This window comes from Musa acuminata, chromosome BXJ2-6, assembly GCF_036884655.1.
Source record: "Musa acuminata AAA Group cultivar baxijiao chromosome BXJ2-6, Cavendish_Baxijiao_AAA, whole genome shotgun sequence".
Taxonomy (NCBI): Eukaryota; Viridiplantae; Streptophyta; class Magnoliopsida; order Zingiberales; family Musaceae; genus Musa; species Musa acuminata.
Window position 1 is genome coordinate 14680596 of NC_088343.1, and position 24243 is coordinate 14704838.

A 24243-nucleotide genomic window follows, 5' to 3' on the forward strand; every position below is an offset into this window, starting at 1 on the left:
CCTCATCACGCAGCCCCCGCTGTTGCTCACGCCCCTGCACTCGTGTCACCGGCCACGATGCTCCCCGCTGCGGTCTTCATCGCCGCAGACATCCCACGTGCAGCCGTACCTTTCCGGTTGCGGGCAACGAGCCCTCCACATTTCCTTGCCCCGCCTAGAAATGGAGCTTTGGGGGAACGACGGAAGATAGAGAGAAGCGAGGGAGGAAGACGGTGAAGAGGAGGGATTTCCCATTGCTCCATGGAAATCCGACCAAAGTCGTTCCTCGACGACAAGTCCGGTCGCTGATCTCCATCGTCGGTCGGCCATTGCGTTCATTGACTGGTCAACTCTGATCCACTGCTCACTTTGGTCAATAGGGTAATTCTATATTTTTCTCTGGACGAGTCGTTATCGTGTTGTTGCGACTCCCCCATTACCGAACAACTCAAGTTCTTCGTCGGGAGTTTCTTCTCTCGTGAATGTTGGAACGACGTTTATGCCGTAATCCAAACTACGTTAAATCGTTTATATTTGTTTTGTATTTTGTAATCCGATTTTTTAGCTAACTCAATTTATATCTCATCCGTAACCTACTAATCCTTCCATCGGAAGAATTTGGAGCGGCTGTTGACGTTGGTGGATCCTCCGCCTCTTGCTGATCCCTCTCGTCCCGTCAGATATTTCATATCCTTTGATGTCTTTATCCCATTATTTACCCTCGGTTTGGTCGAGCATAGACTTCTTAACGTTGACATGAATTGCTTTTTTTTGCGCCTGCACTGTATTTCAAAGGGATAAAGCGACCACAAATAAAGTAGCAGTTCTCAGCGGTTACTGCCATCACGGGGCCTCTTGCTCGGGTGCTCCCTCCTGCTCCACTGTGAGTCATTTTTTTTCCTCCCCCATCATTCAGTTCTCGAATCATGATTACTTTTTCGTACGTTGGAGATCTTCTCTCGAGGCACGAATCTTTTGTTCTGATCTCAGTTCTTGATCTCGGATATGTGCGTCGTTCTTCTTTTCGCTAAAGAAAGGATTTTGTCAGGGGAAGAAGATCTCTTTCTTGATGGAAAGGGTTCGTGTCAGGAGGATATCTTTTTCCCCCAAGTAAAAAGATCTTTACGAATCTTCCACAACTAATAAGATCCTATTACATGGCTGTAGAATCCCTTCTTTGATCCTTTCCATGAATTCGAGCGTCTTCTGCTTGACTTCGCCATGAATTCATGTTTCAATAAGCAGGGGAGGAAACAGCTTGCCCGATTCAATTACTAGGAAGCAGGACTTTCTCTTTAAATTTAGCTTTCTGCAGTATCATTTCATCAATAGGCTCATTTGACGGTCTTATTTTTTTAGCCCATTGTTTGAGCTCAGTCTAAGCTCTACTGGTCAAAGCACACTGTATTAGACTTTGTGATCATCCATGGCAACATATATATAGTCTATAATATGATCATCTTGACTTTAAATTTTCTTGAAGTCTTAGGATGCTCATGTATATTATGAATAGGCAAAGGACACTGGAAAGAGACTCGGTTCTCTGTTATTAACATCCTTCTATAATGTTTTTGATGTATACTGAAGTCAAGTTTTATTCAACATGCACCATATTAACTTTACTTTTCTGCCTTGCATGGACTTACTATCTCAAAATGTGACATGAATGCTGAACTTGTACATGTTTTTGCCAAGGAATCAAACTTGCTAAGGTTGTAGAATTCTGCAAACAGATTTAACAAAGGAGAGAATTTTCCAGCCAATTTTTCCGGTACCATGGCAGAATGCACGGTATGTGGATTTAACTTGTTCTAATACATATTCTATTATGAATTTTATTTGTGGAAGTAATTTCCATTTTCTTTTACTTGGTTATGATTGGATCTTGATAATTGTCCTTAAGAATCTTTCTTATATATATTTTGCTTTTTTTCTGGTTCATATGGTACCAAGTTCATAAATACATTCCATCTAACATGCTCTGTTCTGGACTTTGGAAGACTACCATGGAAAAAGTGCCTGTTCAAGATGAACTTGTCTCAGATTAACTGTCTCAGAGTAGCAGACTTGTTGCCAAAAAGAAAGATGAGTAACTACAATGCAATTTGATCATTGTTACTGTGACGAAAATATCATGGATCTCCTTACCATGTCTTTTTTTGTCATATTCAGGTGCTCAAATAATAGTGGATGTTGATGGATTTAGCTTTTTGATCCATCCTTAGTTGTTTTTAGTAAATAGGATAGATGCTTAATCTTTTTTTTAATAAAGAAATTAAATTACTGCTTTAAGGTTCTATAGAATGACCTGTCAAGGTCATTTGACAAATACAAATGACAAATCAGTGGGATAATTGTCCTCCAGAATAGTGATAAACGACTAACTCTAGCATCATTGGCAGCCCAACTGGCTGCCTGATTACATTCTCTATAACTGTGTAAGAAATTGTATGAAGTCGTTGAAGAAGTGCTTTGATATGTTGTATAATGATCCACAAATGCCAAGGTGGAACATCATCTTTGGTAAAGATGTCATATATTATTGAGGAATCAGTTTCAATTTGTAGGTGAGTGAATCCCCGATTTGCACCAACAGCAACCCTTCTATAGACGCTCAACCTGTTGAACATTCATGGATTTAGCTTTTTGATCCATCCTGAGTTGTTTTTGTTAAATAGGATTTAGATCTACATATTATTTGACTTTGTCAAGGGGATGTAACTGAACTCTGTTCACTTTTTTCTATAGCTAATTCAAATTATAAGTTTCTTAAAATTGGTCATTTCTCTATTCCTCTCATTTCTATATTGCACACTTGTGTGCTTGCCTGGATTCTATTTAATTTAACATAGCAAAGAGGAAAACATTAATACTAGTGATTGAAATGTATTCAAAGTACATATGTATTCTATAACTTCAATTTTGAAAGGAAGAAACTTTCATTACTAAGTAATCAAGAACTGAGCAGTAAAGTTACAAAAAAATGGATGAACATCGTGCCTGACCAAAAGAGGCAAGCCTATGAGCACACTGTTGTACTCTATAGGCAAATGACAAATGTTTACCACCAATAACCTACAGAACAGGGATCTAATATTAGATACAATAGCTTCTAAAAACCAAGGAACAACAGTGGTTCCTTTGTGAAATTAATAACTTATTGAGCATCCAACAAGAACAAAACTCTGGATAAGTTCAGTACCTCCACTATCCTCAATCCTTCCGGTGGATCCAAACACTATGTATTCTATAACTTAATTGATTCACCTTTGAGATGCATGAAAAAAAATGCTCTACATGGTGTGAGATGTTATCTTCTACTGTATAGAACATTTTTGGTAAACAATGGCAATTCCATTGATAAATCTCAAATACTGGATGCATCAATTTCAAGACAAAACGACTACAAAAATTTTCTTCATCTATTTGCATCTTGCTCTCCATATTAGCTAGGCAGGGAGGCCCAAAGTGATCTTATGCTATATAGGATGTAAACAATTTCTTGTTATTCAATTAGTGATTCACTGTATTCAAAAGAACATTTAGTTTAAATTGCAAAGTTGCTTCTTAGGTGACATAAGATATTAAGACTGACCACAAACCTGTAATTTATGCTGAGACATAATTCTGGAAGTTACTTTTTCTTGTAAAACAAAATTTCTTAAGATTGTGTTTAAGAGTTTTATTTTTTACTTAATCATTTTCTTTCAGGCTAAGGTTGAATGTTGGCAACCTCCTCCTCTAACTTGGCACAGAAATCTTGCTGATGAGGAGAAAAGAAAATCTGAGTTTAATTTTATCAAGTTAAATGACCTTGGAATGGTATGTGTCAAGTTCAGATTAATGCCATTCTCTCTAAGAATTTTCAGAATCATTTCATTGCTGATATTCCTCTATGTGCTGCTACTACTTTTGATGATTTAGACGCAATGCATATTTAGTTAAGCCTAACTAGACTGCATTATTAGTTACCATCTACACTATATAGTGCTAAATCAACCGATGGATAAGAAAGAAGAAGAAAGCAAAAATCAAGCAAGAAAAGGAGAAAAGAGTGGGAAGAGCACTCGCATCAAATGATAAACTTACCATCCGATACATCTCGATATTGATAGCAATATTAGGCAGCACCATGGTATAATAAGCATGCCAGATGGCCCAATATGAAAACGAATTGGCAATATTGCCTGAACTGCATGTTAGTTCATGGTTGGACAAGTAATATTTATCACAACCTAACATTATGGGATAATGGATCCATTAACTTATTGAGTGTGAACTACTGACCCCAAATGCTTGAGCTCAATAGTTTATAATAGACTCATCTAGTCTTTATAAGTCAATTTAAGTCTTTTTCCACTTCCAATATAGGATTAAATCGATATATCATAAGGGCTCAACGTACTCGTGTAGGATAATTAAATTCTAGTATGGTGCACATGAGGCTCTGCACAATAGATGCTTCACATCAGGACAATGTTAAAAGCCCTTTCCTACTTGAACCCTTCAGTATATCCCATACTAGTTTGGCTTTTATTTGTCTTCTTCCACTTCCAATATTGGACTAAACTGGGGTGTCAAAATACTGGTTAGTGTGGACCAGTCTAGTTGAAATTGTAGTTCTTGGTTGTATTTGTTATACTATGTTCAACATACTAATGATGCTGACTGATTAGCATTTGCTGAATATGTTGAAGTATATGAGAAGGATAAGGCTTGTGTTTAATATAACTTTCTGAGTATATGTAATAAAGAAAAGCCTAAGACAATTGATACAGTTCTTTTTGCCTATACCGAAATCTTAAGGTATTTATGGAAAAAAAAGTAAGCATTACCATAGCAAGATTCTAAAATGCAAAAGATATAAGATGCCAATTTAACATTCAATACAACAATTATCTAGATTTCTCACATGAAGATTTCAAAACAATCTTAGCCTCAAACAAAAACTGAACATGTAATTTAGTATAATCTAGAAGACAAACAACAGAAGCTTGATAATCATTTGAGTTGCACAAATTCTCAGAATACGGAAAAGGATCATGCACTTGTATATCGGTACAAGGCTTTCAGGTATTAATCAGCACATTAGGTTGCCAATTTCCCAGTTCTATCATCCTTAGCAGACATGAATAATTACCAGAACTCTAGCAGGGGTCAAGACATTAAAACATTAAGACTTAGCAGTCAGGAATAACAGCTAGAGATATAGTAGGGTTCAAGACATTTAAACATGAATGACATTATTTTTATGCATTATTGTGACAGATATTTGATTATGTTGTTGTTATTCTTAAAATAAAAAAATATTGGTTGTCGTCGTTTGGAAGGGTCCTGAGCTAAATCAGGTGGAAAGGTAATGGTTAAATAATACATTGAGCCATCTCCTTGGTTTTGGATGAATGAAATAAGAAAAAAAATATGGGATCCAATGCAAAGTGGTCATAGCATCTTTTCTTCCATATAACATAATTGTCAGACTTCTTGTGAAAGGAAGTTGGAGAGTTTGTCAAACCTGAAATGGCAACCAAATATATGATCTTGTTCGCATTTAAAACAAAAAGATAGTTACATGGATATGTATCATCTTAGGATTTGTAAGGGTGCTGTCACGGACTTAGCTGGTTTTGCCTAAGTCGTGCAGCACCCTTACGTGTCCGTCCGCAAAGGTCGGTCTCCCCGAAACCTCCCATGGTCCCTCAAGACCTACAAAAGAGAAAATAGGTTAGAGAAAGCACCTCACTCGGGATCCACAAGCAAACATTTCCAAAAACACTTCATAGCCAATGCAAATTACAAACGAACTTTTCAAGCTCTGAACGGTTGCACAACAAAGGGTTAAAATGGTCCACTATAGACCAAATATCTCTTACAAGTGTCCACATGACATAACTTTTATTTACAAGCCTACAACGGCCACCAAACCCAACTAAAATGAGGTTATTAAGCCTCTGACCGTCCCTCTACATGTTGTGCAAAGCATGAACAAACCAAAAGACACGGGCATACATAAAATTACATCAAACATCCTGTTTAAAATTTTGTCTATGACATTCTCCCCCACTTATTCCTTCGACGTCCTCGTCAAAACCTTCGCCGATACTATAACTCCTCACCTTCGCTGAGTCTTCAATCTTCTACTCCAGCTCCAATGCGCCTTTTGGCTCCCAGCTGCTCTCCGATACTGTTGTTGAGTAGTAGAACTTTTGATCCTCTATGCTGCTTCAACTCGCCAATGACTCTAACTCTAGTGTGAGGTTGGCTGAGTTGTGCTGATCCCTGTTCGCTCCTTTGGCAATCGACCTTTGTCCGCCTACTCTCGGGTCACACTCAGACAAAACATAGCTCTAGGACCGTCTGTTGCCTAGTAGCTCCCGAAATCCACCGACTTTGCTAAAATTGGTGTACCATTGTCTGGATCCTAGGCCTCTGTCCCTACCAGCATAATCTTCGCTGCGCACTGCTTCCTTCATGGCAATTTGAATGACAGCACTGTGGCATATTCTTCAAGAGTACCCGCCTCCGCGTCCTCTTGCCCCGTGCCAAGGCCTTTTGAACCCAACTTCACCTCCGCAAGTTGAGTCACCTTAGTTCCTCCGTCAAATGCTTCTCTGAGGTAAGGTGCATGTGCCTTGAAGCTCCCTTCGTCTTTGGCACCATGCAGGATGAGCCCGCTCCATCAAAATAAAGGACCCATGGAACGACAAGATCCCGCTCTTGCCTCTACAAGAGTTCATGTCCTCGACCACTGTCCAAGGAAAGCTCTATGCTTTCGCTCCATATTCCATCTTCTATGTCAACTCCCTTCATGCGGCTTGGGTACTTCGCCAAGTTACACCCAAGTTGCTCTGCTCCTCGTTTTGCATTGAGTTGACGATGGCCCTCGCGCCCACCATTCCACGGGTTAGCCCTTCGTTAAGTTCGATCTCTATATCGACTCCAATTGTGCCTTCATTTGTGTTATCTTAGATCGCTCCCCTCCCCCACTTGATCTCGTAATGCATTCCCCAATGCATTATCTTAAGCGAGATCATGCGACGACTCCTCGTCGCTCGCTCGGTCCGTTGAGCATCATGGAGTTGTTTTTGAGGTACTCCTCAATATATGCGGTTTATTGCACATGATTCTCCCTCTAGAGAACCGGGACCTATCCCTCCTGGATATCTGTCTCATTGGAGCAACTTCTCTCTTCGCTTCCTTCGTTTTGAAAGTTTAAGAGACCACCATCCCCTTGGACTACGTCGACTTGCTGAACAAACTGTGCATTGTTCTGCCTCCTGCAAACGCATTTGCTAGATTGCAACTCCACGTCAATACAGCCCCCATTGCACCACTCAAGGCCTAGCAACATGCTGAACTCGCTGCACACTTCAGCCTCCTATGAACGTATCCTTCCCATGTCGAAGAGAAAGTTTCAATGCTCCATGGCACTGAGTTTCGGTCGCCTTGGGATGGCCACGAACATTCTATCGTCCGCATACAAGCCCTTGCACGAGTACCGAATTTTTCGAGTTAGCAATTCCCCTCATCTCTGTGAGCTTTGCATAACTCTTTCGGTCGCTGAGTAACCCATTCCACCGTGCATGGTCTCATCTTTTGCCAAGCGTCTTGCTTGCCTTAAGCACCATCAAATATAGTTGTCAACGTCGAGCCGTAGCTCGAACTCAGCCATCCCAACCTTCGTGCGCTACATATTCTTCCCAGCTTACTTGTCCTCGTGATGCCTCTTGCGCGAAGGGTTGGTCATTCCTCTGAATGTTAATCTCAGATGCCCGCTCCTCTGAGCGACTCCTTTTCCCTACATCCCCATGCCTATTTTCCCCAAAACGGTTGCTCGTGCTGGCTGCCCTCAACGCAACCCCGCCAAGTCCCCCACATTTGCATGCCTAGTGTTTCTATGAGTGTTTGTCCCGCTCTGATATCATCTGTCACGGACTTAGTTGGTTTTCCTAAATCGTGCGGCACCCTTGCGTATCCGTCCGCAAAGGTCAGCCTCTCCAAAACCTCCCATGGTCCCTTAGGACCTACAAAAGAGAAAATGCGTTATAAAAAGCGCCTCACTCGGGATCCACAAGCAAACATTTCAGAAAACACTTCATAGCCAATGCAAATTACAAACGGACTTTACAAGCTCTGAATGGTTGCACAACAAAGGGTCAAAACGGTCAATTACAGACCGAATATCTCTTACAAGTATCCACATGACACAACCTTTATTTACAAGCTTACAACGGCCACCAAACCCAACTAAAATGGGGTCATTAAGCCTTCGACCGTCCCTCTACATGCTGTGCAAAGCATGAATAAACCAAAAGACACGGACATACATAAGTATTACATCAAATATTCTGTTTAGAATTTTGTCCGTGACAGTGCGGTGGCTTCTACTGGCCTAAACCATCAAGTTTCTTATGCCAGTATGTTTTGCTTTATACATTGATCCTTTTGTATTTGAGTGTGTATTATATTGGCATAGTGAAAGCAATTTTCATGGCTGTTCCAACTAGTGATTGGATCTCACTTTTGCTTCTTCTTTTTTCTGCACTATTCATCTGGTTTTGCTGGAATTTCCTTAATCAACATTATATCTCTCATTATGCATTGGTTCAGGCCAGCATGCATGGTTAAGAATGAGACTGATGATCACATGAATTAGCACTCATGGCAGAAAGTAATGACATTTTATTTTATTACTGCAAAATTCTAGATATTGCATGGGTGACATTTTAACAAAAACTCAAGTACTTAATATACCTTGTGACTGTATAAATGTTGAGTTTGTCTTGGAACTGATTTATAGTATGAATATGTTGCAGATTTATATGGGTTATCGATTGTGCCGCTACTTTATAGAGGAAACTGCAAAAGGACTGGTAAGCTACACATCTACCAACAATGGATTTTGTTACTTTAGATTAGTTTCTGTTCCAAACTTCAGTGTTACAAGTGTTATCATTTTGTTGCCCTTTCGCAGTCTGCAATCTATAATCCTTTCAGAAAATGGATGGATGTCTCTTCTCGTGGAGTTCCTTTAGGTGGCATGGGGTAGGACTTCTTCATTACCTCAGTTAAAAAAATTTCTGCTTAAGTTTAGAAAAGGTCTCTTTCATTGTTTGCTAAGCTTTCCTTTTCAACTTACATGAATTTGTCAACGACAGGCTCTCTTTACAATGTCAGTAAAGACAATAATACATGCCTAAATTCCATCAGGCAATTCATTCACTAACACTTTTGAGTTTGTTGCATCTAGACTAAAACAAATAGAACTGGATGCCTGTCAGAACCACATGTAACTGATAGATATCACCAATCAAAATCTGTCATTTGTTTACACATTGCACTATTGAATTAATATGTTTGGAGTTTAGTAGGATATTACTAAATTGATCTTGCATACTTTACATTGATCATGAACTCATGATAAAAGAAGTCCACAATTTCACTCTTTATTTTTCTTGTTTTTTTATTTTTCTGATAGCAATGTAGATAGTGCAATATAAACTTGTAACCAGTGTTAATTTTGTTTAAACAGTCATACAAAGTTGAGTCTTGAAAAGTACTTTGCAATGCTTATTGTTAATGTGACCCCAAAAAGAGATTTGAGTGGTAAGAGGCAGTCCTTATTTAAGTTCCTGAGCCAAATCTTTCTGTGTTTGTTACCATAATGGATTTTGGATGTGTTTGCTTTTGTGCATCTTTCTGTGTTTGATACCATAATGGATTTTGGATGTGTTTGACAGATAGAAATTGTATTTTCAGAAATTTGAAATGTTTCATATCACTTCTCATGGTTAAAGCTTTCACCTTTCAGTGCTGGAAGTATAGGTAGAAGCTATAAAGGCTATTTTCAGTGCTGGCAACTATTCCCTGGACAATGTGAAGAGAATCCTGTGCTGGCCAATCAGTTCTCTGTAAGTTGAACAAATACTAAACTCATAATTGAATATCTTGTTCTCTTCTGTCTGCTTCCTGGTTTGATGCTGTCATAAACTTGTCCTGAAACGATAGCTTTTGGTTCTCTAACAAGCAATATAACTTTTGTCTTTTGAGATGTCTATTTGGCTCTGTAAAGCATTTTAGTCTTTACAATTACCTCATTGATACTTTTGGCCATTATGTCTGTCTGTTTGTTCAGTTTTTATGTCCCATTCTGAATTTACTTCAGATACATAGTATTCAAAGAACATCTCTGTATTAGTGGAAGTTCTCTATTAATTCTCTTGTTATATGCCATTGTTTGTAAAAGCTGACTCCAGATGTCCTGATTTTTTCAGATAGATAAGCAGAATTGCATACAACTAACCTCTCTAATGTGATGACATTTGTTGATAGGTTTTCATTTCACGCTCTGATGGCAAGAAATATTCTACTGTATTATCTCCAAGACCAGAAATTCTCAAGTAAGAAATATTTGGCCTACCAAAATTAACTGATCTTGTTGTACATAATATATTTCTGGTTTTTTGATGATATTCTTGATTAGATGATACTATGATGGTTTCAGAAGTGTTGTATGACCGAGAATGCTTTTCATAACATGCAGAGGGAGTACTAGTCCTGGAATAGAATCTTGGGACTGGAATCTCAGTGGACAAAATGGCACCTACCATGCATTGTATCCAAGGTCCTGGACTGTTTACGATGGTAATCACTGCAAGTAGATATTGGAATAAATAAATAAACCAATGCTACAGGAGGCATGCTTCCCATTGGTCTTGTTTTCATTGTCTTTGTAGGTGAACCTGATCCGGACCTTAAAATTACATGCCGCCAGATTTCACCATTTATCCCACACAACTATCGAGAAAGCAGCTTCCCTGTTGCAGTTTTCACATTCACGGTAGGAAATTTTGAATACGAATCAGTATGCCATAAACTAAGATTCACCTTCAGTAGTGTATCTAATTATTTTAAGCTTCTTGATGGATTACCAGCTGATGAATTCGGGGAAGAGTTCTGCAGATGTAACTTTGCTTTTCACATGGGCTGTAAGTCAAATATCAACTAAATTTGATGGTCACAGATGTTCTTTCTAGTAACATCTATAAACATTTTTGTTTGCATCAAAGTCCATCTCTGATGTGATGCTTAAGAATTTTAGCACTTAACTACGATCCAAGCTATCCAGCTTTCCTATCTTCAAATACCTTCTCTGGTACAAGGGCTTAACATCTGGTTATTCTTATCTTGCAGAATTCTGTAGGGGGTAAATCTGAGTTCTCTGGTAATCATTCAAATTCCAAAATGATGTGAGTCTATAGCTGGTGGATGTCTGTCTAGATTACGATTTGTTTGAATCTCTTTCTCTATCAATGTTACTTACACAAAAACTGTGAATTATTTTAATATGCTAGGGTACAGAATGGTGTGCATGGTGTGCTTCTACATCACAGGTATCCTTAGGTTTTGAACTCCAATAATTGTCTATAACTTCAATAGTATTTCGAATATCATGAGTCATGCTTTGGCTTATCTTATAACTTGCTCAAAACTATTTCGTTCTTTGCATTTCATTTTATTCATATTCTATGTTCTGAAGAAAGCACATAATGCAGAACTGCAAGTTGGCAGATACCAGTGACATTCGCCATAGCAGCTCAAGAGACAGATGAAGTTTGTGTCTCAGAATGTCCTTGCTTTCTGATATCTGGGAATTACAAGGGATTCACAGCGAGGGACATGTGGGATGAACTTAAAAAGGTTGGAAACTTTAGGAATTATACTTTTATTTGACACTTGATTTCTTCCTGATGTTTCTTCCTTCCTTCTAAACCCTTCTCCTGCTGTTTCTAATTTGATTCCACTCTTACATATGTTCCCTTCCATATTTATCTGCATGTGGCTCTTATGATGTTTCTAGATCTTCAATATCACCAAGGATATCTTTCCAAGGTTGTCTAGCAAATCTTTAGAAATCCATTTTAGTCGACTTGAGGAATCTTTTACTCAAAAGAGAAAGAATACTCCTTATTAATTTTAGTTCACTAGTTCACCATTTCCTGACTACCTCTATCAAACTCACACATATCAGATAAACAAAAGACGATACCCTAATTCTAATGTCTATATATTACTTAGGATTTTGTTTTCTTCTAACATTTTACATGACTGACTCTCTGTCATACTTTCTTATGTTGTTCAGTTATTCCTATAATTAATTTTTTAGCCTGTATTTACATTTATGATGTATTCTGAAGCAAAACTTTATGGTTTTATTAGAAATTATCTTGTGTAATATTTTTATCTTTCTTTCTGTTCATGTATGTTTGTGATATGCATAATGCTCATTGTTAATGCTGATTGAGTTAACTTAGTTGATATCAGTTGATGCTGAAGCTAGATGCAAACTAATGGTAATGTTACCTATTATATTTTAAAATTGAATAGTATGGATCCTTCTCCCGCCTTGACAACAATGGAACGACTCCACCATCAGAGCCAGGATCATCTATTGGAGCATCTGTGGCAGCCACAGTCACAGTACCTCCTGCAGCTACTCGTACAGTTACATTTTCTTTGGCATGGGCATGCCCCAAAGTAAAATTTCATAGTGGCAGGACTTATAACAGGTTAGTTGGACAATCCATAACTAGATGACTAAATACCTAACGAGTTTCCTAACGAGAATCTAATAACAGGAGATATACCAAGTTCCATGGGACTGATGCTGATACTGCCGCAGCAAATCTTGTTCATGATGCCATAACTAGTAAGTTTGAAATATGAGATGCTTGCGATGCAAAGGTGCCACATATGAGTTCATGTTGGTATATTGGGTCCCTGATAAAGTTTATGAACTCCTGCTCAAGTTTTTACTTTTGGAGACCAGCTAATAGAAGTTAATGACTACTGAACATCAACTGTATGGTGTTTCATATACATGCACCTTGCTACTGCTACTACTTTTGTGGAATTGGTGCTTGAAAGTTGTAAGTTAGGACTATTTAAAATTAGATAAATGTGAATGCCTTATCTTAGTATTATCCAAATAGATTCATGCAGCATTAGGTCTGACAAAATAGACTCAGGAAGTGGTAGTCGGACACTTAGGAAAAAATTACTAATTAGCTTAATGTTTTTTGCCACTGATATGAAATCAGAACTTCTGCTATTGTCCCTTCTTTGTCTGATTCTCGCTTTCAGCAATTCAATTATACAATTGTGGCAATTTGTTTTTGGAAATTTTCTGACAGCTCTTCTAGCTTAGGTTCTGCAGTCTATTTCCCCATCAATTTATTAAAAAGAAAAAAGAGAATATAAACTCAAGCTTCATGAGAAGGAAAGCACAAAAGATCTGCAGTCTCTTCTATACATGCTATTCTAATACAGAAGAAAAAAATACCATCCATCACCACATCAACTATCTTAGAATTCATTTTATTTTAATATTGGATTTTCTTGTCTTCCATTTAACATTCTGTTCCCTTCCTAATTTTCATCTAGATTATTGCCACTGGGAGTCCCAGATTGAAGATTGGCAAAAACCTATTTTGGAGGACAGGAAGCTTCCTCCATGGTATATTCTAGGCCCAAATGTTGACCATCTTGTTAGCTTATGAGAAGAAATATGAACTTTTTAGAACACTACTCAGGTACCCAGTCACCCTTTTTAATGAGCTCTACTATCTAAATGCGGGGGGAACAGTATGGACAGGTAACTTGGATATCAAATTCTATATCCATTTTAAAATATGATTTGGACATGGTAAAGTTAATCATAACAAGAACTTCTACAGATGGATTGCCCTCAGTTGAGAGTTTGGCAAGTATTGAAGAAAGAAAATTCTCTCTTGATATATCCAATTTAGGTTGTAAAGAAATGAATGATGACATCCAAGTAAACAATGCTGCCGCGAATATCCTGACAAGCATGTCACTGATCAATAAGAAGTTACAGTCTCCTATCACATCACATTCCGCATTTGGTACATCATTGCTTCAGGAAGGAGAGGAAAACATTGGTCAGTTTCTTTATCTTGAAGGAATAGAGTATCATATGTGGAACACTTATGATGTCCATTTCTACTCATCCTTCGCCCTAATCATGCTGTTTCCCAAACTTGAACTCAGCATTCAGAGAGATTTTGCAGCAGCTGTACTGATGCATGATCCTGAAAAGATCCAAATGCTCACTGGAAAGCGGGTTCCAAGAAAGATTCTTGGTGCCATTCCTCATGATCTTGGACTAAATGACCCGTGGTATCAAGTAAATGCATATGTCCTTCATGATATCAATAGGTGGAAGGACTTGAATCCCAAGTTTGTATTGCAAGTCTATAGAGATGTGGTTGCAACAGGCAATAGATCATTTGCAAAAGCTGTTTGGCCATCTGTCTACATTGCAATGGCCTATATGGATCAGTTTGACAATGATAAAGATGGGATGATAGAAAACGAAGGTTTCCCTGATCAGACTTATGACATGTGGTCAGTGGTTGGTGTAAGTGCATATAGTGGGGGCCTTTGGGTGGCTGCTTTGCAGGCTGCCTCTTCCATGGCACAACTGGTTGGAGATAAAGTTTCTGAGGATTATTTTTGGAACCGGTATCAGAAAGCAAAAATCGTATTTGAGCAACTATGGAATGGTTCCTATTTTAATTATGATAACAGTGGTGGCATATCAAGCACAACTATTTTGGCTGATCAGTTGGCTGGACAATGGTAAATTCTGATAAACTTGTTATACCCTTCTTTTTTTCACATTCAAAGTTCAGTAATTTCTAGTTTACAAGTAACATAAAAGAAAAAAAATTCTTAGAGGATGTTATTTAAGTTATTTCTCATTGTTAGTGAGCCTATTTATGGCCTCTAGTTTGAAATATATGTCAGAAATTAGATTGATTGTGATTTATTTGCAATTAGGTTCATCTTATATAGTTTAAAGTTCAGATAGAGCTTTATAGAAATAATTTAGGCAACTAAGGTATTAGAATAACATCGAAGAAAGATTTTAATTTCTAACATGGTTCGTCGTGTCGAGCATACCAACACATAATACATGAGGGCGTACCGATGTACTACCCATACCAATCACCTATTGGATCAGTACATACCACCTGTACCGAGCGATACACCATGGTACGACGAACCTTGATTTTTGATATATATGGTTGAGTAACGCAAACGAAATAATCAACACAGTAAAATCCCTTGTTATTCCTTTATCTTAATAAAATGACTTTTTTTAAGGTCTCTAGGGTAAAAATAATCTGTAATACTGTCTTTCAGGTATGCTAGAGCATGCGGTCTTCAGCCAATTGTTGACGAGAAAAAGGCACAAAGTGTATTTGAAAAGATCTATAAATTAAATGTGTTGAAGGTGAAGGGAGGGAGGTGCGGAGCAGTTAATGGAATAAGACCAGATGGAACTATGGACATGTCGGCAATTCAGGCAAATGAAATATGGTCTGGAGTGACATATGCTGTTGCAGCTGCAATGATCCAAGAAGGCATGTCAGAAACGGCATTTAAGACAGCTGAAGGGATTCATGAAACCGCCTGGTCTCACGAAGGTCTCGGGTAAGTTTTATATGACTGTTTTAAGTTTATATAGCACTTATCCAGGTATTTCCAGTTTCTTTAAGTCCAAGATTTTTTCCAAGAAAGCAAAGCATACTCCAAAATCTTTCCCTATAACACCTGTAGTTCATCAAACAACATTTGGCTTGTATCAAATATAGGGCTCTGGTTGAGCTTAATCACTTTCTATAGGCCTTAGCATGTCCCATTATCAGGTCATTTAAGCTTGTGTCTTGTTTGTCTTTGAGAGAGAAATAAACACACCTAGACTAACTTAGCATGAAGAAGACATGTTTAATAGTTTAGTAAATAATTAAGTCCTTCTAACTTTCCTTCTCTTTTTATGAGCTTCCAATTATAGGAGACAACAAGCTCAGCCCAATCATATATTCATCCATGTGTTGCCTGATGGATAGGTTGTTTGGTTTTGCATGGCACTGACTAGTTTGCTGTGTTAGTTCTTCTAAATTATGTATCTGCTAACATCAGAGAAGGATTTTTAACTAAATTGCATAAAGTCTTTCTCTTGACTTCATAGCATATGCTAAGAGTATGCCTCGAGTAGGAAATCGTGGGGTAGTGCAGCTTCAGGTTAACGAAAAATTGCTAATAACAACCACAACAAGTGAAAACCCTACTATTTGGGGATTAACAAATATTGCTAAAATTTCTTCTGATGGTTGATACACTCATCATAGAGGACTAGTTATTTTATAGAATTACATAATGCTGCTCTCCAGCTTTGTCGATTGTGCCAATTAGAACAGGACAACAGAGTTACGTAAGAATATTTAGAAGATGTTATCCCTGAATTCTTGTACTTAAGAAGAATACTTGTTATTATGATATACATGTGCAAGTTCAGTAGCTCGACTGGAGAAATTTCTGCACTTTTGTGTGGTGGCATTTGGTAAACAGGGCCATCATAATCAGCATAATAACTTACAGCAGTATTTGTCGATGTCAAGATTGGAAGCCTTTCTTTCCTTAATGACAATAATCTTAGTCTTTGAAAATTCACCTCCGCAAGTTACCGTCACCCATTTTTATGATCAGAAGAAATGGTTTTCTACTTTATACTACATCATACACAAAATTTCCCCTTTTGCTCATGAAAAGAAAAAGAAATCATTGAAAGCTTTGTAGCATTACAAATCATGCACCTTTTGTCAAAAACCTCTGTTACTAATCTGGGAAAATGTTTGAACAGGTACTCGTTTCAGACCCCTGAAGCATGGACACCGAACGGTCAGTACCGGTCATTGCAATACATGCGCCCTCTAGCTATATGGGCAATGCAGTGGGCATTGTCTCCACCAAAGCTTCACAAGGAAGAGCTGGAAGCAGATTGGAAGGGAAAGGCTCAAATTCCCCATCTGGAATTCTCTCAGATTGCAAGCTTACTTAAGCTGCCAGAAGAGAAGGAATCTAAAAGCATCGTTCGAGTCATCTTCGAAATTGCTCGTGAGAAGCTATGGAAACGATGATGAAGCATTTAGAAGCTTTACATACTATTCCTCCTGCAGAATTCCCATAAGAAAATAAATTGATGTTATACGATCAGAGCCTCATGTATCTCTACGGAATTTGCATTAGCAGAAGTGACTGCATGAAATCTTGTTGATAAGGGGACATAGTTGGTGACTTGTTTTAAACATATTGCTTAGAAGTTAGAACAATATGTTCTAAACGTATTGTTTCTCGTACTTCTATGTGCTAAACTGAGAAAAGAAACGCCTACTGTTCTTACATCCCAAGACTGTCTTGGTGACTCGAACCTTTGATAGCAACCACCCTCTGTTTATTGTAGCTACAGTTTCATGGTATATAATCGGAATCTAGTTATGCCATGGCCACGACGTTGTGGCCAGAGGAGGTGAGCAACAACTGAACCCGTCCACAGAGTTCATGGCAGGAAGAAGCTTGTCAGGGATTGTTGACAACTATACCAAAGTGATGCGATATCAAAGAATGAGTTGCTTAATCTCCCATTCACCACCGGCTGTAGAGATTCAGGTGAAATGTGCTGCTGCCCCACGAGCAGTTCGAAGGATGCAGAAGAAGGAGATTGATGGCAGAACCAGCAGAAGAATAGGTTGTAGTCGGATCGAGTCGAAGGTGCTGATAGCAAGGCACAGACATCAGATGTTGGTGTAAGAACAGATGAGATTGTATCCACTTATTCATGGCTTTTCATTCAATTTCATGAAAGGAGATAGGAAGACATGTCGAAGGCAAACTCATTCCCTGTGCTCATCTTTGTGAACTAAGATACCGTTCTTGGCGGGCATACAAACTCGGTCCTGATGGATCCCTCGTCTCCATTTTAATGAACAACAAAGCAGAAGAGAAGACAAAGATTGTGGAACTGAAAAGAGACCCAACTGAATTAGCCAACACACACAAAACTTGTCTTTTCTATCACAGTATGCAAAATGATGCAAATGACTTGTCAATATAGAGCAATTTGAGATGAAAACCAGCACTAAAAAGGAAGAGGAAGTTGCAAACAACTTGAGTTAATATAGAGATGGTAGAGATTCTGGCACGCTGGGCATATGTCTACCATGGAACAAGGAGGAGGAAGAAGAAAGCAGCACGCGTGAAGATAGTGCCAAAACCATCCGAAGAGTATGCGCTCTATCTGTAGCTCAGATAGCAAATCAGTGAACAGTTTTGTTGCTATCTGCAGATCTGGTTTGACATATCAATGGCTCTTGACTATTTGATCCACAGATAAGTTCTGAATATATTGGGCAGATTTTGAAAATGACAAAAACAAGTTGCATAATCGACCTGCATGCAAAATCATTACCTGCATATTCTGCCTTTTCAAAATTATTGCATTGTTTTGGAATTTTAGTTGCATCTAAAAGATGCCACTATGTAGGTGTTAAAAGTATATAAATTACATTCTGTATCAGGGGGCTGCCATTTACCGCGTGTTTGGGCCCAATAAATGGTTATCCTATTCGATATCTTTTACAGCATCCTGCAACATAAAGTAACACAAAGAGAGTTAATGTCAATCGTCAATACATTTCCTTACAATTTAAGGTACAGAAGGCATAAGCAGAAATATACATGATTAGTTATCAAATTTTTATTGTAATAATAGTTCGTCCAAGGTAGTTCACACTCTACATCAGCATCAAGCTTTATTTTCATCAAACTAATTGGAAGTGGCAACTCATCTTCCAATTAGTTTTGAATGAAGCATAAACTAGATGACCTTTTGTTAGAGCATTGTACTTCTTATATTCTGGTTATGTACTACTCATTGCCTCACATAAATTCCCAGGTATGAGAAGATGCCATTTACACTAATCATACCAGAGAACTGCCCAAAAAGATACTGATCCACAAGTGCGTGTAGATAGCAAAGAAGATAGTCACAGTACAGGACCAGTGCAAGACATGAAGATTCAGCTATGAACGTTCTAATAAGAAGACAATAAAGTACTAACCAAAATTCATGTTTTCTGCAAATGTGTGATGCTTGTTGACAACTTCATACATGGAACTTAGGTAGCAATTGAACCAAAACTGATAAAGCAAAGAATGAATACGTGGATTGCGAACCATTTTTAAGCATATATAATGTAAATTCCATAAATATGCTCAATGATTTACAAGCCCAGTGTTTTCTTTAATCACTAGACGATTGATATGACACTTATGTCAAATATCAAGATGATTCCTAATCTCCAGGACATTGGAGTGCTGCGCATATACTTAGAACAATGTTATGTGAATCCTCTATTTCATAAAAGAGATGAATCTCGAAGCTGTAAATGGATTCCAATAAGATTTAGAGCATATAGATAAAAATTCTTTATGGCAAGAAGCAGGCTAAGACCACACTCACTGAAACGAAACAAGGAATGCAATTTGCCGTCATATTTTGTTTCAAAACATTTTATTGACTAGGTAGTACATAGTAAGGTCTAGGATATGGAGTTGTTACCTTTGCAAGACGAGTAACATAAGCTGCGGCAAGGGCTGTAAATAACAGCCCTATGCCAAGAGTCAGTAATTGACCATTTCCCCCTAACAACCCCACATCTGACTCCTCTTGCTGCAAAATGAGAAGTTAGATAAGCCAACTTCTTGGGAAACATTAGGTGACATTGAAAAAATAAAAATCATTAATTGCCAAATGCAATTTGTTAACGTGAAACTTCCATTAGTATCATAGGAGAATATTCCTAGTCACAGCTTAAATAGCATGGTCTTGAATTAACTATGTATTAAAAGAAGTTGAGTCACCATTGTGCTGTACCACAGGTATGCAAGTCTTGCACATTCAGAGAGCTAGAAGCCTGCTGCTGCAGGTAAGTGTACAACATGCAATTTTTACATGAGCTTAGTAACAGGAATCTTGCAAAGTCAATGTTGTCCTGTACCACAAGTATAAAAACTATGTCTGGGCAAGAAGTCAATGTTGCCCAGTACCACAAGTGTGTCCGACTTGCACATTCACAGAGTTAAAACTCTCCAACGAATGCACAACATGCATTTTCACATGTTAAAGGACAGGAACAGCTTACCTTGTAGTCAAGCTGGATAAACAATGGCACATTGGTAATAGACAACTGAAAAATGAGACTTTACAGGTTACGAAGTTCAATGGTGACAATTCAGCTAGATTGTTCATATTCAGTGCACATGCAAACAAGAATTATCATTTCACACCACCATGGCATGTTGATACCCCTTCGACCCTCTCACGACCCTATGCCAACCAATATAGGCAAAATTTTATTTTCGCAAATGTTCACATGTGGTGACACATGTTTAGGATGGCACATCCACATCAAGCTGGAACATACTGATCAAAATATGACAACCCATGCATGCAAACATATGAATGCTAATATTCCACATGACATAACCGTGAATTGTTGCTAGAAAACTTCTAAATGAAAGTTCGCAAGTAAATAATAAGCCATCCTATCTCAGTCATATAATACAAATATCACTAGCAGACATGAGCATTATTTTGAAGAGTATCATATCCTATGAGCAACTATTAGAAGTCAGCATATAAATAAAACAATACTTTATAAAAGAACTTCTGGTAGATCCTGAAACATGATATAGGAAAGGGTATCTATGTAAAACCATAAACTTCACAAAGAAAGTTTGTAAATTCATGCAACATGGAAAAAACTCACAATTATGGCTCGCCCAAATGCACCAGCACTAACATAAGCCCAAGTCCCTGGAAGCATTCCCAACCAACTATCGAAAAGGAAAGATAGTTATTAAGTTGCTCAGTAAAAGAAAAAAATGTTTTGAAAACTCGTGCTTCCTAGCTATTAAAGCATAATGCAGTTGGTACATCATGTTCAGCAAGCTTAGTTCATTCTGCAGTAAATACCACCTGGTGACACTTTTTGTGCTCAATTACAAGTGAACTTGTGTACACAAAAATATCACAGTTACAAGAATCCCAAAAAAAATTCGTTTGAAATTAATTTGTCATCAACTATGTTCAGGATTTCAACATACTTCTACTTCCTCTCTGATTAAGGTCTCATTTTAAACAATTCACAATATGTTGTGTCTACAGCTTATAGAAAAACAGGGCAAAGTCCAGCATATGCAAGCACAAAACGAAGAAAGATGCACAACTGACCTTCCCAGCACATAAGGAACAAATTTCACCGATGTCAAGCCATATAAATAGTTCCCTAGAGAAAATGGGAGTAAAGGACTCAAACGAAGGAGTGTAACAACTCTAAAACCATTTTCTCCAATTGCCTTATCAATTGCCAAAAACTTCTTATTTCCTTCGACCAATTTAAGAATGCGCTCCCGTGCAAAATACCTAGCAATAAGAAAGGCTACAGCAGCAGCAACCTAGAAAACCAAGGAATTGATGGTGAGAAATTGCAGTTCATGATTCTATTTCAACAAATCACCATGAACAAAAATTATCGAAGTAAAGATAATTACCGTCCCACTGATTGAGACAATGATGGTGCCAGTCAAGCTCCCAAATAGAAGTCCAGATGACATGGTTAAGGGGATCGCTGGAATTGCCAAAATCTACAACAAAAGTGATTCGGAGTAAGGATGAAAGAATAAGATGTCAAAGATTAGTACCAAAAAACCATATTGCCTTGTTCTCTGCTTCTAAAGTTCCCAAGAGAGTTTATACAATAATATCAAAAAAAGGGTACTAAGGTATACGTCCAACAAGACCTATTTAGATAAAGGACTATCATCCTCAAAAGTTGTCGAACAAGTAGTATTACTAGAATTGGTTCTGCTAGCTCAACACCTCAAAATCAGTCCTCACAGACTGAAGCTAAATTTCCAAGCTGACATAGTTAATGACTAGAAAGTAACTTTTCAAAACCAAAATAGACATTAAAGTTCCTGAAGGAGTTCAGAATCAATTTAGGTGTAAGAAGGGTGTGGCTTTTTTAACTATCATCCATCAAGTTTCATTAATGACTAGAAAGTAACTCTTTAAAACCAAAATAGACATTAAAGTTCCTGAAGGAGTTCAGATGCAATTTAGGTGTAAGAAGGGAGTGGCTTTTCTGATTATTATCCATCAAGGTTCATTATTAGAACCTGTTCTGCTATGTCAACACCTGATATCAGCCCTCCTAGATTAAAGCTAAATTTACTAGCTGAAATAGAAAAGGAAGATGGGATAAAAATGACATTGATAAACATAGTTAGTGACTGAGAAATAATTATTCAAAACCAAAATGGAGACTAAAAGTTCTTCACAGAGTTCCAAGTCAATTTAGGTCTAGGAACATACGGATTTAGTTTTGCCTGTGTAAGTGATTTTTTTCTGAGAAAAAATCAGTAGTTAATCTCACCTCAAGTCCAGCATAAACAAGAATAAATAAAGCATATCCAGCAGGCCCATAACCTGGTTACACAAACCATTAGAAATGTTTCAACATTTGTAAGCAAGAATCCACAATTATGCTCTCTGAAACAAATCTTGAATGGCTAATATATCAGGAAGTACCAGATACTGCAGTATGATATTTCTAAAACAGGTTCAAAATGTAGAAAGCATATTCAGCAAGAACAAATATACACATATATATGTAGAAAATGTTCAAATGGTTCTAAAAGAAACAGCATGGAAGTGCTTAGTTGCAACTCAAAACACTTCACAAACAGATGAAAAAAAAAAGCAAGTTGCAGAAAATGTTGGGTGAAAAAGAAAAATCACATGAAGCACACATTTCTACCTCTGGCATCACATAAATTTAAACTAAAATTCTAGTGGTGGCTATCATCGGTGTTGCAGAGTCAGACCAAAGGCTTGATAAATTCAGCAGACCTAGCAAAAAGCACCTCATGAATGAAATGATAACCTAATATATGCAACATTTTTTTCCTAATATTGCAGCAAAGGGGCTTTATAGATAAGATGCTACACACAAGCCATGTTTCTTCTGCATTACTTATGTCGCTAGATTGCATTAGATTGTCACAGTGCCCTGTACATTTGGCCATATTTAACCCAAGAAACATGAGTCTTTTGTTAGATGTGCATAGTGTACATATAAGGCCTTGGCTTCTTGAACAAGAATTGGTAAAGAATGAGCTGCACAATATTGACCTACAGATCACCACTATACAAATCCCAACAATATTATTCCCAGAGCAATTGGACTTGTAAAAAAATTGGCATTTTGATTTCTTGAAATTTGTTTACCAAGTCAACCTAGTAGCAGATAGTAGATATAGCATACGATCCAGAGCAAGTAGTACTTAGAGCAAGCTTGAACCGAGAATTCAGAAGATCATATCCAACGGTTCACTAATAAATAACACCTTTCGAAATGAACAGCAGAGACGAACCAAATTCCACAGAACCACATGGATCCAATCAAATTCACCAAAGAAAAAGAGGGAAAGAACATACCATCGATGAAACCGGAGAACTGAGTAAGGAAAGCATTAATCTGATCTCTGTACAGGTATCCCACGGTCCCGAACCCCCCGACGACTCCAACCAAGAGAAGCCCGGCGAGGACGGTCCCCTTCAGGGCGGCGTCGCCGCCAACCTCCCCCTCGCCATCATCCGAGACGCTTCCGTCGTCCCTCCCCTTCCGGTTATCGAATCTGAGGTTCTGGGGGACATTGGTGGCCTTCCGGAGCGCGACCTTCTTGGACTCCTTGAGCGAGGAGAGGGGCCGAAAGGAAGGGATGCGGCGCGGCCTGATACTCGAGAGGGAGAAGAAAGAAGAGGAGGAGGAGGAGGAGGAAGAGAGGTGAGGAGAGAGGAGAGGAGAGGGGGCGGGGAAGGAGGAGAGGCATGGCCTCGTAGAGAGCATTGTTTAGATGCTGGGGATTGCCATATAGCAAAGAGAGGAGGAGAAGGTGAGAGTAGCTTTATTTTTGAAGCCTTTTTTTTTCTCTCTCTTTTTTTATATTTGCTGTTTGTTTGGGTGATAAGGGAGGCTTTGGAATCGGAGATCATGGTTCGTCCACCTGGCACCGTCTTGATCGACACGTTGGTGGGAGACCCGTGTGTGGTTATTTTGTGACTGATTCATTCGTTTTGATGGCGAAGTCTACTGGCACCGAACCAACTGCTCCCTTTTGACCCCCAATCAAAATATAATTAATGTTTATTGTTTTATCTTATATTTCGGTGATTGAATCAAAATTTCTCTTCAATTTTTATGAAGTTGAATCACTAAAATTTCTTATCATTGGTTCCTCCACTAAAATTTCTTTTTTTTCAAAAATAAAGAA

At 38.2% G+C, this 24243-nt stretch overlaps 2 protein-coding genes across 6 annotated transcripts; one reads left to right on the top strand and one right to left on the bottom strand.

Annotated features, from left to right (window-relative positions):
• The first annotated feature begins 164 nt into the window (after positions 1–164).
• LOC135586502 (uncharacterized) lies at positions 165–17249 on the top strand. 5 transcript variants are annotated; one of them, XM_065113041.1, is made up of 22 exons: positions 165–360; positions 595–678; positions 775–862; positions 1675–1770; positions 3691–3801; positions 8796–8852; positions 8954–9024; positions 9791–9890; positions 10312–10379; positions 10523–10623; positions 10716–10819; positions 10914–10967; positions 11173–11228; positions 11334–11372; positions 11535–11679; positions 12367–12548; positions 12618–12688; positions 13423–13495; positions 13572–13633; positions 13716–14640; positions 15208–15498; positions 16709–17249. In XM_065113041.1, the coding sequence occupies exons 4-22, from the start codon at positions 1756–1758 to the stop codon at positions 16983–16985; spliced, it is 2802 nt and encodes a 933-aa protein (XP_064969113.1). In that variant the 5' UTR covers positions 165–360; positions 595–678; positions 775–862; positions 1675–1755; the 3' UTR covers positions 16986–17249. The 5 variants fall into 5 exon arrangements, with proteins under 5 accessions (XP_064969113.1, XP_064969112.1, XP_064969117.1 ...); XM_065113040.1 differs by having other exon boundaries at positions 595–654; XM_065113045.1 differs by having other exon boundaries at positions 595–654; positions 1713–1770.
• Positions 17250–18295: 1046 nt separating this feature from the next.
• LOC103988138 (uncharacterized) lies at positions 18296–23884 on the bottom strand. Its single transcript, XM_009406675.3, has 7 exons — positions 23408–23884; positions 22344–22396; positions 21460–21552; positions 21140–21363; positions 20676–20742; positions 19466–19576; positions 18296–18490 (listed from the first exon to the last, which is right to left on the bottom strand). The coding sequence occupies exons 1-7, from the start codon at positions 23817–23819 to the stop codon at positions 18467–18469; spliced, it is 984 nt and encodes a 327-aa protein (XP_009404950.2). The 5' UTR covers positions 23820–23884; the 3' UTR covers positions 18296–18466.
• Between the last annotated feature and the right edge of the window lie 359 nt (positions 23885–24243).